Source organism: Vombatus ursinus, unplaced genomic scaffold (genome assembly GCF_900497805.2).
Source record: "Vombatus ursinus unplaced genomic scaffold, bare-nosed wombat genome assembly UNPS02014959.1, whole genome shotgun sequence".
NCBI classification, from domain to species: Eukaryota; Metazoa; Chordata; class Mammalia; order Diprotodontia; family Vombatidae; genus Vombatus; species Vombatus ursinus.
In genome coordinates, this window is record NW_020954737.1 from 7,787,274 (window position 1) to 7,800,548 (window position 13,275).

The 13,275-nt window shown below is 41.4% G+C and overlaps 1 protein-coding gene across 1 annotated transcript in view; it reads right to left on the minus strand.

The window, feature by feature from the left end:
* Nucleotides 1-561: 561 nt before the first annotated feature.
* The window catches only part of MUC4 (mucin 4, cell surface associated), a 90,757-nt gene continuing 78,043 nt past the window's right edge, over nucleotides 562-13,275 (minus strand). The window contains exons 22-26 of the mRNA XM_027845173.1: nucleotides 12,405-12,478; nucleotides 7,653-7,717; nucleotides 7,049-7,260; nucleotides 4,343-4,508; nucleotides 562-1,053 (exon numbers count right to left, since the gene is read on the minus strand). Coding sequence (XP_027700974.1) covers nucleotides 861-1,053; nucleotides 4,343-4,508; nucleotides 7,049-7,260; nucleotides 7,653-7,717; nucleotides 12,405-12,478 — 710 coding nt within the window. The 3' untranslated portion in view covers nucleotides 562-860. The remainder of the gene's footprint in view (nucleotides 1,054-4,342; nucleotides 4,509-7,048; nucleotides 7,261-7,652; nucleotides 7,718-12,404; nucleotides 12,479-13,275) is intronic.

Sequence of the window (13,275 nt, forward strand, 5' to 3'; positions counted from 1 at the left end):
GGGGACCTGCCAATTTCTGTTGCAACAAATGGTGATTCCATCACGGGCACCTTTTCCCTTAAGTGAGATTACAAAAGGGGTGGTTGGCAGGATACCTTTGGCTTGAAAAAGTTTTGTTTTTCTCAGTTGGACAATCCTAGAGTCAAGTACCCTGGGACCCAGGGAGCAGCTGTGTGACAGATGTAGTGTGAATACCTGTGTATCCTTTCCTATGTGTTATTTTAAAAACACACCCAACATCTTTAGGGAGTCTCTGAGTGATATCTCTCTCTTCCTCCAATTTCCCTCCAAAAAAATCCTGGTTGGCTGGACTGAAACAAGCTCCACAGAGTCAGTAGAGGAAAAATCAGGTCAGGACTTAGAGTTGCTAAGTCTTCATTATAGAGACTGTGGGCTAGGAAGGGTCCATCAATACCCCTGCCCTCCCCCAAAGTGCCCATTTAAGACATGTAGGTTGTACTTGTCTCCTCAGCCATGAAAAAGAAAGTCAGAAATGGAATTCTCGGTTTTTGAACCCATGAAATTCAAGAACAATTTGACTTAAATAGATTTCATTTATTCAGAGGTAAATCCAAAGAGTCTCATGTGCAAAATATCATCCAAAGTGCATTGGCCCATTATCCCCAAATGAGTCCTGTTGGGTATACACACATGGGGGTGTCTCTTTGTGGCTTGCCTCCCTGTGTGTATACTGATATGGTGTGTTGTCCCAGTTTAATCTCTTGTTCATTAAGCATCCTCCCTGAAAAATCCTGAAACATTTCCAATGACTGTCTTCCCAAAGCACCAGAGCATAGAGCTGTAAAGGTAAAGGTGGAGGGGGCATGGCTACAGCTGGCTCTCCTTTGTCCGTAGGTTTTTCACCTCTCAGAATCACTGATGGTGTACCATCTCCCTGAGTTTCGCCAGTATCGAAGAATCAGCAAGGTTCCAACCCCCAACAGAAGGAGGGCACCCAGTGCTCCAAACAGGATCCCTAAGAAAGCACCGAGGCTTATGCCCAAATGCTCACAGCGTTCTCCTGATGGGGAATAGATGGAATAGGGACCACAGCTGGCAATAGAAAAGAGGAAAAAGGTAATGAGAAGTCATACAGCATTTATTAAGCATCTGCTGTGTTCCGGGCACCATGCTAAATGCTAGGAAATCAAAGAAAGGCTAATGGGGGATGGTGGGGAAAGGAAAGGCTGGTGGAAATAAACATTTGCATAACCTCTACTATATGCCAGCACTTTACAAAATGTATCTCATTTAGTAATAGTAACAGCTAACATTTCTATAAGCACCTACTATATGCCAGGCACTTTACAAATAGTATCTCACTTGATCCTCACAACAACACTGGGAGACAGGTGCTATTTTTATTATCCCCTGTTTACAGATGAGAAAACTGAGGCAGAGGTTGAGTGACTTGCCCAAGGTCACACAGCTAATAACTGTCTGAGACCAGACAACTCAGGTCTTCCTGACCCCAGGCCCAGCACTCTATCCACTTCATTACCTACCTGACAATAACCTTGTAATGTAGGTACACTTATCCCCATTTTACAGATGAGGAATGGAGGTAAACAGGGTTAAGTGAGTTGCCCAGGGTCACATGGCTAGTAAGTGTCTGAGGTAGAATTTGAATTCAGGTCTTCCTGACTGCAGGCCTAGTACTCTATCCACTATGCCATCTAGCTGCCCCAGTGAGACACTATGAAAACAATTATGTACAAACAAGAAATATACAGGATAAATTGGAGATAATCAACAAAGTTTCTAGTTTCACATATATGATGAAAGTTTTTATTTTTTGTGGTTTTTTGGTTGTTGTTCAATTGGGAGGGGGGAGTGAAAAGAATATAAATACATGTAAAATTTATTTAAAAAAAGAGAGAAAGGGAGTAAGAAGGAACTTTTCTGGCCTCTTCCTCATCACTTGCTAGGGCTGAAAAGGTTGGAGAGGAAGGAGGGTATTCCTCGATAAGCTGATTTCATCTCTCAGGAAGAGATGTCAGAGTCAACCTTAGGGCCATGATGAGGACAAGACCAGCACAGTCATAGCATACATGTCCCAGTTGAATTTATTTCAGCTCAATAAACAATTAAGCTCCTATTAGGTTCAAGGCCTAAGAGGCAGGGTGATACCATAAAAAGTGGTTCAGGATTTGGTATCAGGAAGACCTGGAATAAAAGCTTATCTCTTATACTTAGAACCACGGATTTAAAGCTAGAAAGCACCCGAGAGGCCATCTAATCCAATTCCCTACTTTTATAGATGAGGAAACTGAGGCTGAGAGGAAGTGAGTGCTTTGTGCAGGGTCTCACAGCTTGCTAGCAAATATCACAGGCAGGATCAGATCCCAGGTCTTCCTGACTCCAAGTGCAGAGCTATATCCACTTTCCTTGGGCAGTATTCTAAGACTGTAAATTAAAAATAGTGAAGGGAATCTGAACACTGGGAATTCTCATGTTAGAGGAAATCATCGGTCCTTGACATACCAGGTGTAAGACCCTGAGGCTATAAAAAGGAAGGGTGGCTTTGGGCTTTTAAAATATGGCAAGACTTTACTTTTCATGCTGTATAACTAATATAAAATATTTCACAATATTACAAATAGCATTTCATTTGATTCTCTAGACCTCTAGAACAGACAGCCAGGATGGAGAGAGGGGGCTAGCTATTAAAGATGACCAATATAGTCCTGAAACATTCTTACAGTCACTTAAACAACTCATTCATTAGTGTCCTCTGGATCCTTTTCTCCAAATTCCCTCAGCTTTATTCCTCAACCCCAACTCACACCCGCTTTTCTAGAAGGGAAAAAAGTGTTTCTGGGCAGGGCTAGGAGTAGTACAGTACAAGGACTCTCCACCTCAAATCAGGAGAGATTTGACTCTGAATCATCAGGAGAGACCAAGAATCATTCCTATGAATATCTCTGGGCACCATCTGAAGAAGGCTCAAAAATAAATAAAATATAATTTTTGGCTACTAAAGTGATTTTCCTAAAGCACAGGTCTAATCATGTCATTCCCGTGCCCCTCCCTCTCCTCCCACCCCAATAAGCTTAAATGACTCCCTATCATCTCCAGGATCAAATACAAAATCATCTGAGTTCAAAGCCTCTCATAACCTAGTCCTTCCTATATTTCCAGTTTTCTTATTCCTTTCTCCCCAACACATATTCTTTGATCCAGAGACACTGTTGGCTTCCTGGCTGTCCCACTAACAAGACACTCCATCTCTTGATTCTGAGCATTTTCTCTGGCTGTCCCTCATGCCTGGAATGCTTTTTTGCCTCCTCTGCTGTGACTACTGACCTCTCTGGATTCCTTTAAATCCCAATTAAAATTCCTACTTCTATAGGAAGCCCTCCCCATCCCCTATAAATTCAGTGCATTCCCTCTATTATTTCCTATTTATCCTTTATATAGCTTGTTTTGTATATATTTGTTTACACTGTCTCCCCCATTAGATTGTAAGTTCCTTGAGGGCAGGAAGTATCTTTTGCCTCTTTTTGTATCCCCAGTGCTTAGCATAGTGCCTGGCACATAGTAGGTGCTAAAGCATTGACTGATTGATTGATTATAAAATCCTCAGTTTGGCATTTAAAGCCCTTCGTAGTCCGGCCACCTTCTACCTTTCCAGTTTTCTTCTACCTTACTCCCCTTTACAAAGTTTGCAATCCAGGCCGGATTGTCTTTGTGCTGTTCCTTGCTGTTCTTTGAAGTTCCTTGTGCAAGACAAGATGCTCCATCTTCCACATCTGGACATTATCATTGGCTGTCCTCCACACCAGCATGCCCTCCCTCCTCATCTCTGCCTGCTAGCTTCCCTTAAGTCCCAGCTAAAATCCCGCCTTCTACATGAAGCCAGGGATCTCAAACACAGACAATTTGTTTCTCATCCACAAGGCAAGTATGATATCCCTCACTGATCTCCCCTCATTTCTGTAATAAAGAACACCATCCTCACTGTCTTGGCTGCTAGGTGGTGCAGTGGATATAGCACCAGGCCTGGAGTCAGGAAGACTCTTCTTCCTGAGTTCAAATCTGGCCTCAGACACTTAGTAGTTGTATGACCCTAGGCAAGTCACTTAACCCTGTTTGCCTCAGTTTCCTCATCTGTAAAATGTACTAGAGAAGGAAATGGCAAAGGACTTCAGTATCTCTTCCAAGAAAATCCCAAGTGGGGTCATGAAGAGTCAGACATGATTGAAAATGACTGAACAATCCTCATTGCCTTATTCTTTGGCATTCCCTAAAGTCCTGAGGTGCTTTGGGGAACATATTTCAACCACCATCCTGAATTCCCTCTTTCCTCCCCTCCCATCCTGTATGGCTGGCCCCTTCTCACCTGCATTTTGGCCCACTAGGCAGGTGTTGACACAGGCCTCCATGCTTACAGTAGCTCTCAGAACAGGGAGACACACAGGAGAAGCCAGTTTTGTCATTGTAAACAAGGTGGTAACCAGGGTAAGTGTCATTGCAGATGAAGTACTTCTTCAGGTCATTCACTTCAACTATCAGAGGGAACAGAAAGTCAGGGCTGAAAGAACGTCTTTTCTCATCTGCTCCTGAAACCAAAGTACACTGGAAGAGGCTAGAAATGGAGGCCAGAGATACTTGAATCTTCCCATGACCCAAATGCCCAAAGAAAATGGTAGCTGTTGTTATAGTTAGGATTGCCACTATCAAATTCTTTGAGCAATTACAGAGAATGGGGGTGGAAATTCTTCCTCTCTCCCGGGAAGACTTCCTTATTTGAAGCATAAAACCTTAAGAGGTGATCTAATCTAAACCTCTCATTTTGCAGACCCTAGGGCCCCCAAAGAAGAAATACGTGACCATGGCTTCACAACAAGATGGTGACCGAGATGGACCTAGAACCTAGATCTTCTGACTTTCAGTCCAGTGTTTTTTCTATTACACTAAGTTCTTTCTATTATTTGACTTTTACCCAAAAGTAAGATTTTAACTACAGTGGAAAAATCTCATTGACTTCCCATTTGATTTTATGTGGCTCTCAATTGGGTCTGTAGTTGCCAATTTAGCATGGCAGTAATAGTCATTTGTTACCATAGACACCAAATGAGGAGGTCACTCCAAAAGAGGCTACCTGTGTGTCACAAACTATTTCTTGAATTTGGGGAACATAGAGTAAGCCTTGGCTAACATCACCTCAACAAACATCATTCCACAATAATTTCTAATACTTTTTAATCAAAGACTGTAATGTCGCTCAGCCAATCACTCAGTTATAATATTTATAACATTATTGTCATAAAATTAGCTGGTCCTTATGACATTTTATGTAACAATGTTTTTCTGAGGAGTCAGCTAACAATGTGGGTAAGATTATCTCTGCAGTCTCTTTTATCCTTTGTTAACATTTTTAAAAGTGGATGAGGGGAATGTTTCATGTTTCTCTCAACTACTCCCTCTGAAAAACTCTAAATTAAGTTGTTTTTCACTTGTAGGTGGACATTGATTTTCACCTTGAGGGTCAGTGGTCCTCTTTAGAATAAAGGTTCCCATCAGCTGCTTCAAAGCATTGGTTCAAAACCTTTTTTGTGTCATGGATCCCTTTGGCAGTCTGGTGAAAGATGTGGACTCCTTGGAATAATGGTTTTTTATTTTTTAAATTCATAATTGAAAGAAATGTTATATTTCAATTAGAATTAATGATAATAAAAATGTAATTTTTTTCCAATCTAAGTTTATAGACTTCCTCTCTCTCCCCTCCAAAATCTCTACTTTACATAATGGGAAGGGGGTGGTATTGTTTCTCAGAATGCTGGAGAAAGAATAATTTAGAGACACATAGTTTTTCCCTACTGCTCCAGGAAAACCTTTCTAACAGGCAGAACTAGCCATAAGCTAAATGAATGACTGCCTCAGGAGATAGTGAGTTCCACAGCACTAGATGTCTTCAAACTTTGGATGACTACTGTTGGGTATGTCACAGTGGAGATTCTCGTCCGGGCGTGTGGCAGACGAAGAGGACCTCTGACTTCCCTTCCAAAGATGAGATTCAGTGATTCTGAGAAAAGACAGCTCTTCAAAGGAAGTCGGGAGTGTCTGAAAGATGCCCATGGATTCCTAGTAATCTTGGTAATCCAGCAAATCCATCTTCTAGATCTGGCAATTTGCTCTTGTGGAAACACACTTACAAATATCTTTTTTTTTTTTAGTTTTTCCAGAAATATTAAGAAATAATATTTTTTTTCTCTAAGCCCTTTCCATTCTGGGAAAAGCCCTCAGGAAGGAGAGTGATAGGTGGAAGATGAAAAGGCCTTTTTTAGGGAAATGAATTTAAAGGTAATAACAACTTCTCCATTCTGAGTAGATTAGTGGTGTCAAACTCCCATAGAAATGGGGGCCACAATTCCCTCATAAGGATCTTATGGACCATATGCTGACTTGAGTTTAAAATTTACTATCTATATTTTATTGTATTTATATTTTGTTAAACATTTCCCAGTTACCTTTTAATCTGGTTCTGCTGTACTCCAGGAGTTCTGCCTGCTACATACTGCAAGTGTTTATCACCTCTGGTCTATATAATATCTTGTCTTCCTGGCCCCAGGGGACCTACCTAAGGGAAGTGCCCCTTTCCATTGAAAAGTAAGCACCTTTTCCATATAGATGTCTGGAAGAAGACCCATTGATTCCTTGAGAGGAGTGATTTGGTAGGAATGGGATGGAATGTTAACCCCTACCATATTTTTTTCTTTGTTCAAGATTCCTGTAAATGTTACTTAAAATTGTCTTGGGGCAGAGTCATGTCAGAGGACATGGGAAACTATGATAGTTTGGATACTTCTTTCTCTTTCTCTTTCTCTCTCTCTCTCTCTCTCTCTCTCTCTCTCTCTCTCTCTCTCCCCTCTCTCCTCTCTCTCCTCTTTTCTCTCTCAGCTAGCAATATTTTGGATATTGATAAATTGAATAAAACTGTTTCCCATAGACTGGTACCTAAATGCAGAATACATTATTAATATTAATATTATTTTCTTCCATACCCTCTTTCTCTCCCCTCCCTCTACAATGCAGAATGACTCACGTAATTTTACATCGATGATATCTTTCGCTGTAACAGGGAAAAAGGACACATTTTTCCGTGGATTCGAAATCCCTGAGAGTGTATCCCATTTCCAGAGGTGCTCCCGGACTGCTTCCACCAGCCTATTGTTCAGGAAATCAATCACGGAGCCCCCAGGGAGGTACTGGAATTCTGCAGTCACATTCCACTTCTGAACCAGACCATTGGTATTGCTGTGAACCAAGGACACCAAATAGTTCTTGGTGGGTGAGGTCAGAAGCTATAGGATGGTGGCTGGCAGAAGGATGGATAGATAATAAGATCGAGAGCTGGAAGGGACATTAGACATCATGCTAGTTCAACCCCCTTATTTTACAGACGCAGAAAAGAGAGGAATTGACTTGCTCAAGGGCACGTGGATAGCAAGTGTCAGAGCCAGAATTTGAATCCAGGTTCTCTTACTGCAAATCTAAATCTCTTTCCACAATAGTATACTGTTTTCTAAGACCCAAGGCTGTCCCTAGGGAGTGGCAAAGAAGGAAGTCTTGATCAAGGAAAAGGGGTGGAAGGAGAGAAGCACTAAAACCCTTAGGGATGGGCAGAGGGATAAGAAATTTCCACCTACATTTTTGTAACCTGGCTGATCTTCAGAAAGGCCCGACCTTCTAGGAATTTCAGCTTATGAGTGACCTGAGATGGGAGCAGACACAGGGTAGGCATCAGCCAGAGAAGACAATTCCCTCCCACTTCCCCTCTGCCGCTAGGTTTTCCTTCCCTTTGCATTCTTCTCTCCCCTTGTCCCTCTGCCTATCCCCTCCTCTAAACCCATACATCCACACACGTTATATTACAGGGAGAAACTGTACTACTGGCCTAGCTGCTCCCCTGATTCTAGGCCAATGGCCAATTGTAGGAAAGATTTAGAGCTGGAAAGGATCTTAGAGATCATTTAGTCTGACACCTCCCTTTTTTGTTGTTGTTGTTGTTCAGTTGTTTCAGTTGCCTCTGACTCTTTGTGACCCCATTGGGGTTTTTTTGGCAAAGATATTGGAGTGGTTTGCCATTTCCTTCTCCAGTTCATTTGACAGATGAGGAAACTGAGGCAAACAGGATTAAGTGACTTGCCTGAGGTCACATAGCTAGTAAATGTCCGAGGCCAGATTTGAACTCAGGAAGAGGAGTCTCCCTAACAAAACAGAGGTTCAGGCAGAGTTAGTGATTTGTCAAAAGTCATAGAGGAGAAAGTACTCCAAATCCTAAGCTCTTTCCACTATCTAACGTGGCCTCACTGTAGATGTTAGAGTTCAGAAGGATCTCGGGCATCACAGTATCATCAATCTGGACCTGGAAGGGACTTCCCTCAGTTGTCTATCACTCTAATTCTACCCATAAAGAAAGTGAGGCCCACAGAGTCTAAGTGACTTGCCCAAGATCACATAGTTAGTAGAGCTGACATTTGAACTCAAGTCCTCAAACTTTTTGAATAAATAATGGTTTTCATGTAGCTGCTAATTTCCCATGGCTTTGCACATAGTAGGCACTTAATAAATTTTTCTTGAACTGAAATTACCTTCACAAGGAAGAGGACATTGGATAAAGTGAAACAGCCTTTCCCCTCTTCCAACATCATCCAGTACAAATTGAGAGTTGGTGAGAAATCTCTATGAGATGCTTCATTCACTAGAGAAGCCCTTGGCTCTCTCTGACTCAGTCTGATGACAGCTCAGTGTATAAGAAAGCGAGGATTACTGGCATTTGCAAAAGATCTTATTGGAGTGAGACGGAGCTAAGGATCACATTCTATTAATGACTGTGCATTGCTTAAAACAAATCTAAGATGAGTTGGGACGAGCCAATTATAAAGTCCTAAAAGTCTGTTGGAATAGAATTGAACAGTGTAGTATGGTTTCTGGTGGTCAAGAATCAAACATTTTAAATGGGCCAGTATTGTTTTAGAATTTCAATCACATTAGGCTGTGAAAATAAGCAGAATAAATACTGTTTTGTATTGAGGTACCTGCCTTTAAATGAAATGAAGCAACTTTAGAAAAAAGAACCCAATTTACATTAAATTACATAATTCTAAAACCTCTTCTTATCTTTGTGAATGTATAGACATAGACTTTTGACAATGGTATGCTAAAACTCTTTTCTTTTCTCATGCCTGGAATTCTTTACTTTCTCATCTCTGTCTCTTGGCTTCCCTGGCTTACTTAAAGCTCCAGTTAAACTCCCACCTTCCACAAAAAGCCTTTCCTGATCCCTCTTCATTCTAGTGCCTTACCTCTGTTGGTTATTTTCATTTTATCCTGTCTATATCTTGTTTGTGCAGACTGATGCTGAATGCAGAATTCCAAAGAATAGAAAGGAGAGATAAGAAAGTTTTCTTAAGTGAGCAATACAAAGAAATAGAAGAAAACAATAGAATGGCAAGGACAAGACATCTCTTCAAGAAAATCAGACATCAAGGGAATGTTCCATGCAAAAATGGACATGATAACAGACAAAAAATGGTAGAGACGCAGACAAGATTAAGAAGAGGTGGCAGGAATACACAGAACTACACAAGAAAGATCTTAGCATCACTGGTAATCATGATAGTGTGGTCACTGATCTACAGCCAGACATCCTGGAGAATGAAGTCAAGTGGGCCCTAGGAAGGATTGCTAACAATAAGGCTATTGGAGGTGATGGAATTCCAGCTGAGCTATTAAAAATCCCCAAAAATGATGCTGTTAAAGTGTTGCACTCAAAGTGTTGCCAGCAAATTTGGAAAACTCAACAGTGGCCACTGGACTGGAAAAGATAAGTTTATACCCCAATCCTAAAGAAGGGCAATGCCAAGGAATATTCAAATTACTCAACAATTGTGCTCATTTCACACACTAGCAAAGTTATGTTTAAGATTCTGCAAGCTAGGCTTCAGCAATATGTGAACTGAGAATTACCAAAAGAGCCAACTGGTTTTCAAAGAGGCAGAGGAACTAGAGACCAAAGTGCCAACATTTTCTAGATTACAGAGAAAGCATGGGAGTTCCACGAAAACATCTACTTTTGCTTCATTGACTACACTAAAGCCTTTAACTGCATGGATCACAACAAAATGTGACAACCATTCGAAGAGATGGGAGCACCAGATCCTTTTACTAGTCTCCTAAGGAATCCGGATGCAGGTCAAGAAGCAACAGTTATGACTGAACACAGAACAACTCATTGGTTTAAGATTGGAAAAGGAGTACAACAAGACTATATGTTATCATCTTATTTATTTAACTTACGTGCAGAGTACATCATGTGAAATGCCAGGCTGGATGAACCAAAAGCTGGAATTAAGATTTCCAGGAGAAATATCAACAATCTCAGATATACAGATGATAGAAGCCTCTTGATGAGGGTGAAAGAGGAGAGTGTAAAAGCTGGCTTGAAGCTTAACATGAAAAAGCACTAAGGTCTTGGCAACTGGTCCTGTCATTTCCCAGCAAATAGAGCAAGAAGAAATGGAAGCAGTGTCAGATTTTATACCCTTGGCCTCAAAGATCATTGCAGTTAGCAACTGCAGCCATGAAATTAAAAGATGCTTGCTCCCTGGATGGAAAGCTATGGCAAATCTGGACAGCGTATTAAAAAGCAGAGACATCACTTTGCTAACAAAGGTCCATATAGTCAAAGCTATGGTTTTTCCAGTAGCAAAGTATGGCTGTGAGAGTTGGACTATAGGGAAAGCTGAGCACTGCAGAATCTACACTTTTAAACTGTGGTTCTAGAGAAGACTTTTGAGAGTCCCTTGTACAGCAAGTAGATCAAATCAGTCAACAACTGAAGAAATTAATTCAGGCTATTCCATTGGAAGGTCAAATACTGAAGCTGACGTTGAAATACTTTGGCCACAAAATGAGAAGATGGGACTCATTGGAAAAGACCCCAATGTTGGGGAAGATTGAAGGCAAAAGGAAAAGGGGACTGCAGAGGATGAGATGGATAGATAATGTCTTGGAAACAATGAACATGATCTTGGACAGACTTTGAGAGATAGTGAAAGAAAGAAGGGCCTGGCAAGCTATGGTCCATGGGGTCATGAAAAGTCAGACATGACTGAATAGCAACAGCAAATAGTTATAAGGTGTTCAACATTGGTAATTTTGGAAGTATGCTTTTGACATATACGGATTCAAAGAAATCTGGTTATAAAACAAATGAACTTGCTCTTTGATAAGTGCCTTATAAGATAAAAATATTATTGAATCCATGTGACTTATTTCTTCTGGATTTATCATTATTCCAATCCAATGGTGTCTAACTCAAATATAGAAATGCGGCCAATGGCATCTGCAGGCTGTATTTGACACCTTTGTTCTAAATAATTTGTGTTTAAAATATTCATTAAGGTTGAAGTTGTCTCAACCAGCCATTTCCTTGATTGGATGCTTTTAAATTACTACTCCTGCTTTGCCACTTGCCAAAGGCTATAACATTCTCCTTAGCCATTCACTCTATTCTAGACACCAGATGTTCTTAACCATTTTTGCATAATGGGTCTTTTTTTTGGTAGCCTGGTGAAACCTTATGGACCTCTTCTTAGAATAATGTTTTTAAATTAATAGGAGTATAAAGGAAATGAATTATACTAAAATAGAGTTATCAAAATATTTTAAAAAACAAGTTTACTGATCCAAGTCAAGAACCCCTGCTTTACACCATTTCACCTCCGGTTTCAACTTCCCCTCCAGAAATCTGACTTACTTGACTCCATGGATCCCCCACTTCTTCCCATCCTTCTCCTGCTTCTTTCTCTTGAGTTCAGGAGCCGTCATTTACAGAGCCCCAAGAAGCCTTTAAGAGGGAAGATCAACAGGTCCTAGCTTTCTAGCACAGGATTTTAGAACTGAGAGGAAATTTAGAGATCATCTAATCCAACCCCTTTATTTTACAAAAGAGGAAACTGAGGCCCAGAGGTGAGATTTGACTTGTGTAACAAACAGTTACAGAACTGGGATTTGAACTCATCTTTTCCAGTACCAAATCTAGTGTTCTTTATCCTGTTTTAAACTTCATCCTTCTAACCTGTGAGCCTTAGCTCCATCACTGGGTTTCCCCAATTCATTTCTGCAGCTCCTGGACTCAGGTCCTCCTGACTCCAGAGTCAGTGCTCAATCCACTAGGCCACTTGTTGCCCCAAGAGATGTGGGGTTGTGACTTGCCTAGGGGCACACAGCTTGTAAGAGTCAAGTGTCTGAGGCTGGATTTGAATTCAGGTCTTCCTGACTCCAGGGCCGGCGCTCTTCCTACCATGCCACCTACTTGCCCTAGGAGATGTGTTTTCCAAATGTGCTTTCCACCCACTGCATCCCTGACCTGAGTCTGGGCACATAGTACTAACCGTGGCATTGACGTCTTCTGGGGTAGCCATTTCATTTTCACTGAGGAAGAGCTGGATGATTCTCAGAGGAACATCTGGAGACAAGAGAAAGAACTTCCTAATAACTCCTCCTACTCAATAAAATCCAGCAGCTCCCTCACAACCAAAACCTCTCATAACCTGCCGCCCTCCCCAGTCTTTTTACACCTTGCATCTCACTACACACTCTGTGACTCAGTAACGGTGACCTCTTTGCTGTTCCTTGACCAAGATACTGCCATCTCCCAACCCCAGGCACCATCCCAACTCCACCTCCTGGCTTCCCTGGCTTCCTTCAAGTCCCAGCTAAAGTCCCAACTTCCTTTTTTTTTCCTTTTTCTTTTTTACGAGGCAAAGCGGTTAAGTGACTTGCCCAGGGTCACACAGCTAGTGTTACATGTCTGAGGTTGGATTTGAACTCAGGTCCTCCTGAATCCAGGGCCGGTGCTCTATCCACTGTGCCACCTAGCTGCCCCATTAAAGTCTCAACTTCTACAGGAAGCCTTTCCCAACCCTTCTTAAATCTAGTGCCTTCTCTCTGTTAACTATTTCTGATGTATGCATGTTGTCTTCCCTATAGATTGTGAGGTTCTTGAGCACAAGGGCTGTCTTCTGTTTTTCTTTGTAACACCAGCACTTAGTACAGTGCCTGGTACATAGTTTAATAAATGTTTATCGACTGACTAATGCAGAATTTCCCAAAAAGTTCACCACCAAAGTTTCATACTAGAGAAGGAAGAATTAGAACCAGAGGGGGTGAATGACTTGTCCAAAGTCACCGAGAAGGTCACTGGTGAAACTCAAAGTGACCAATTCTCTTAACTCCCATCCAAGAACTCATTGCACTATGCAA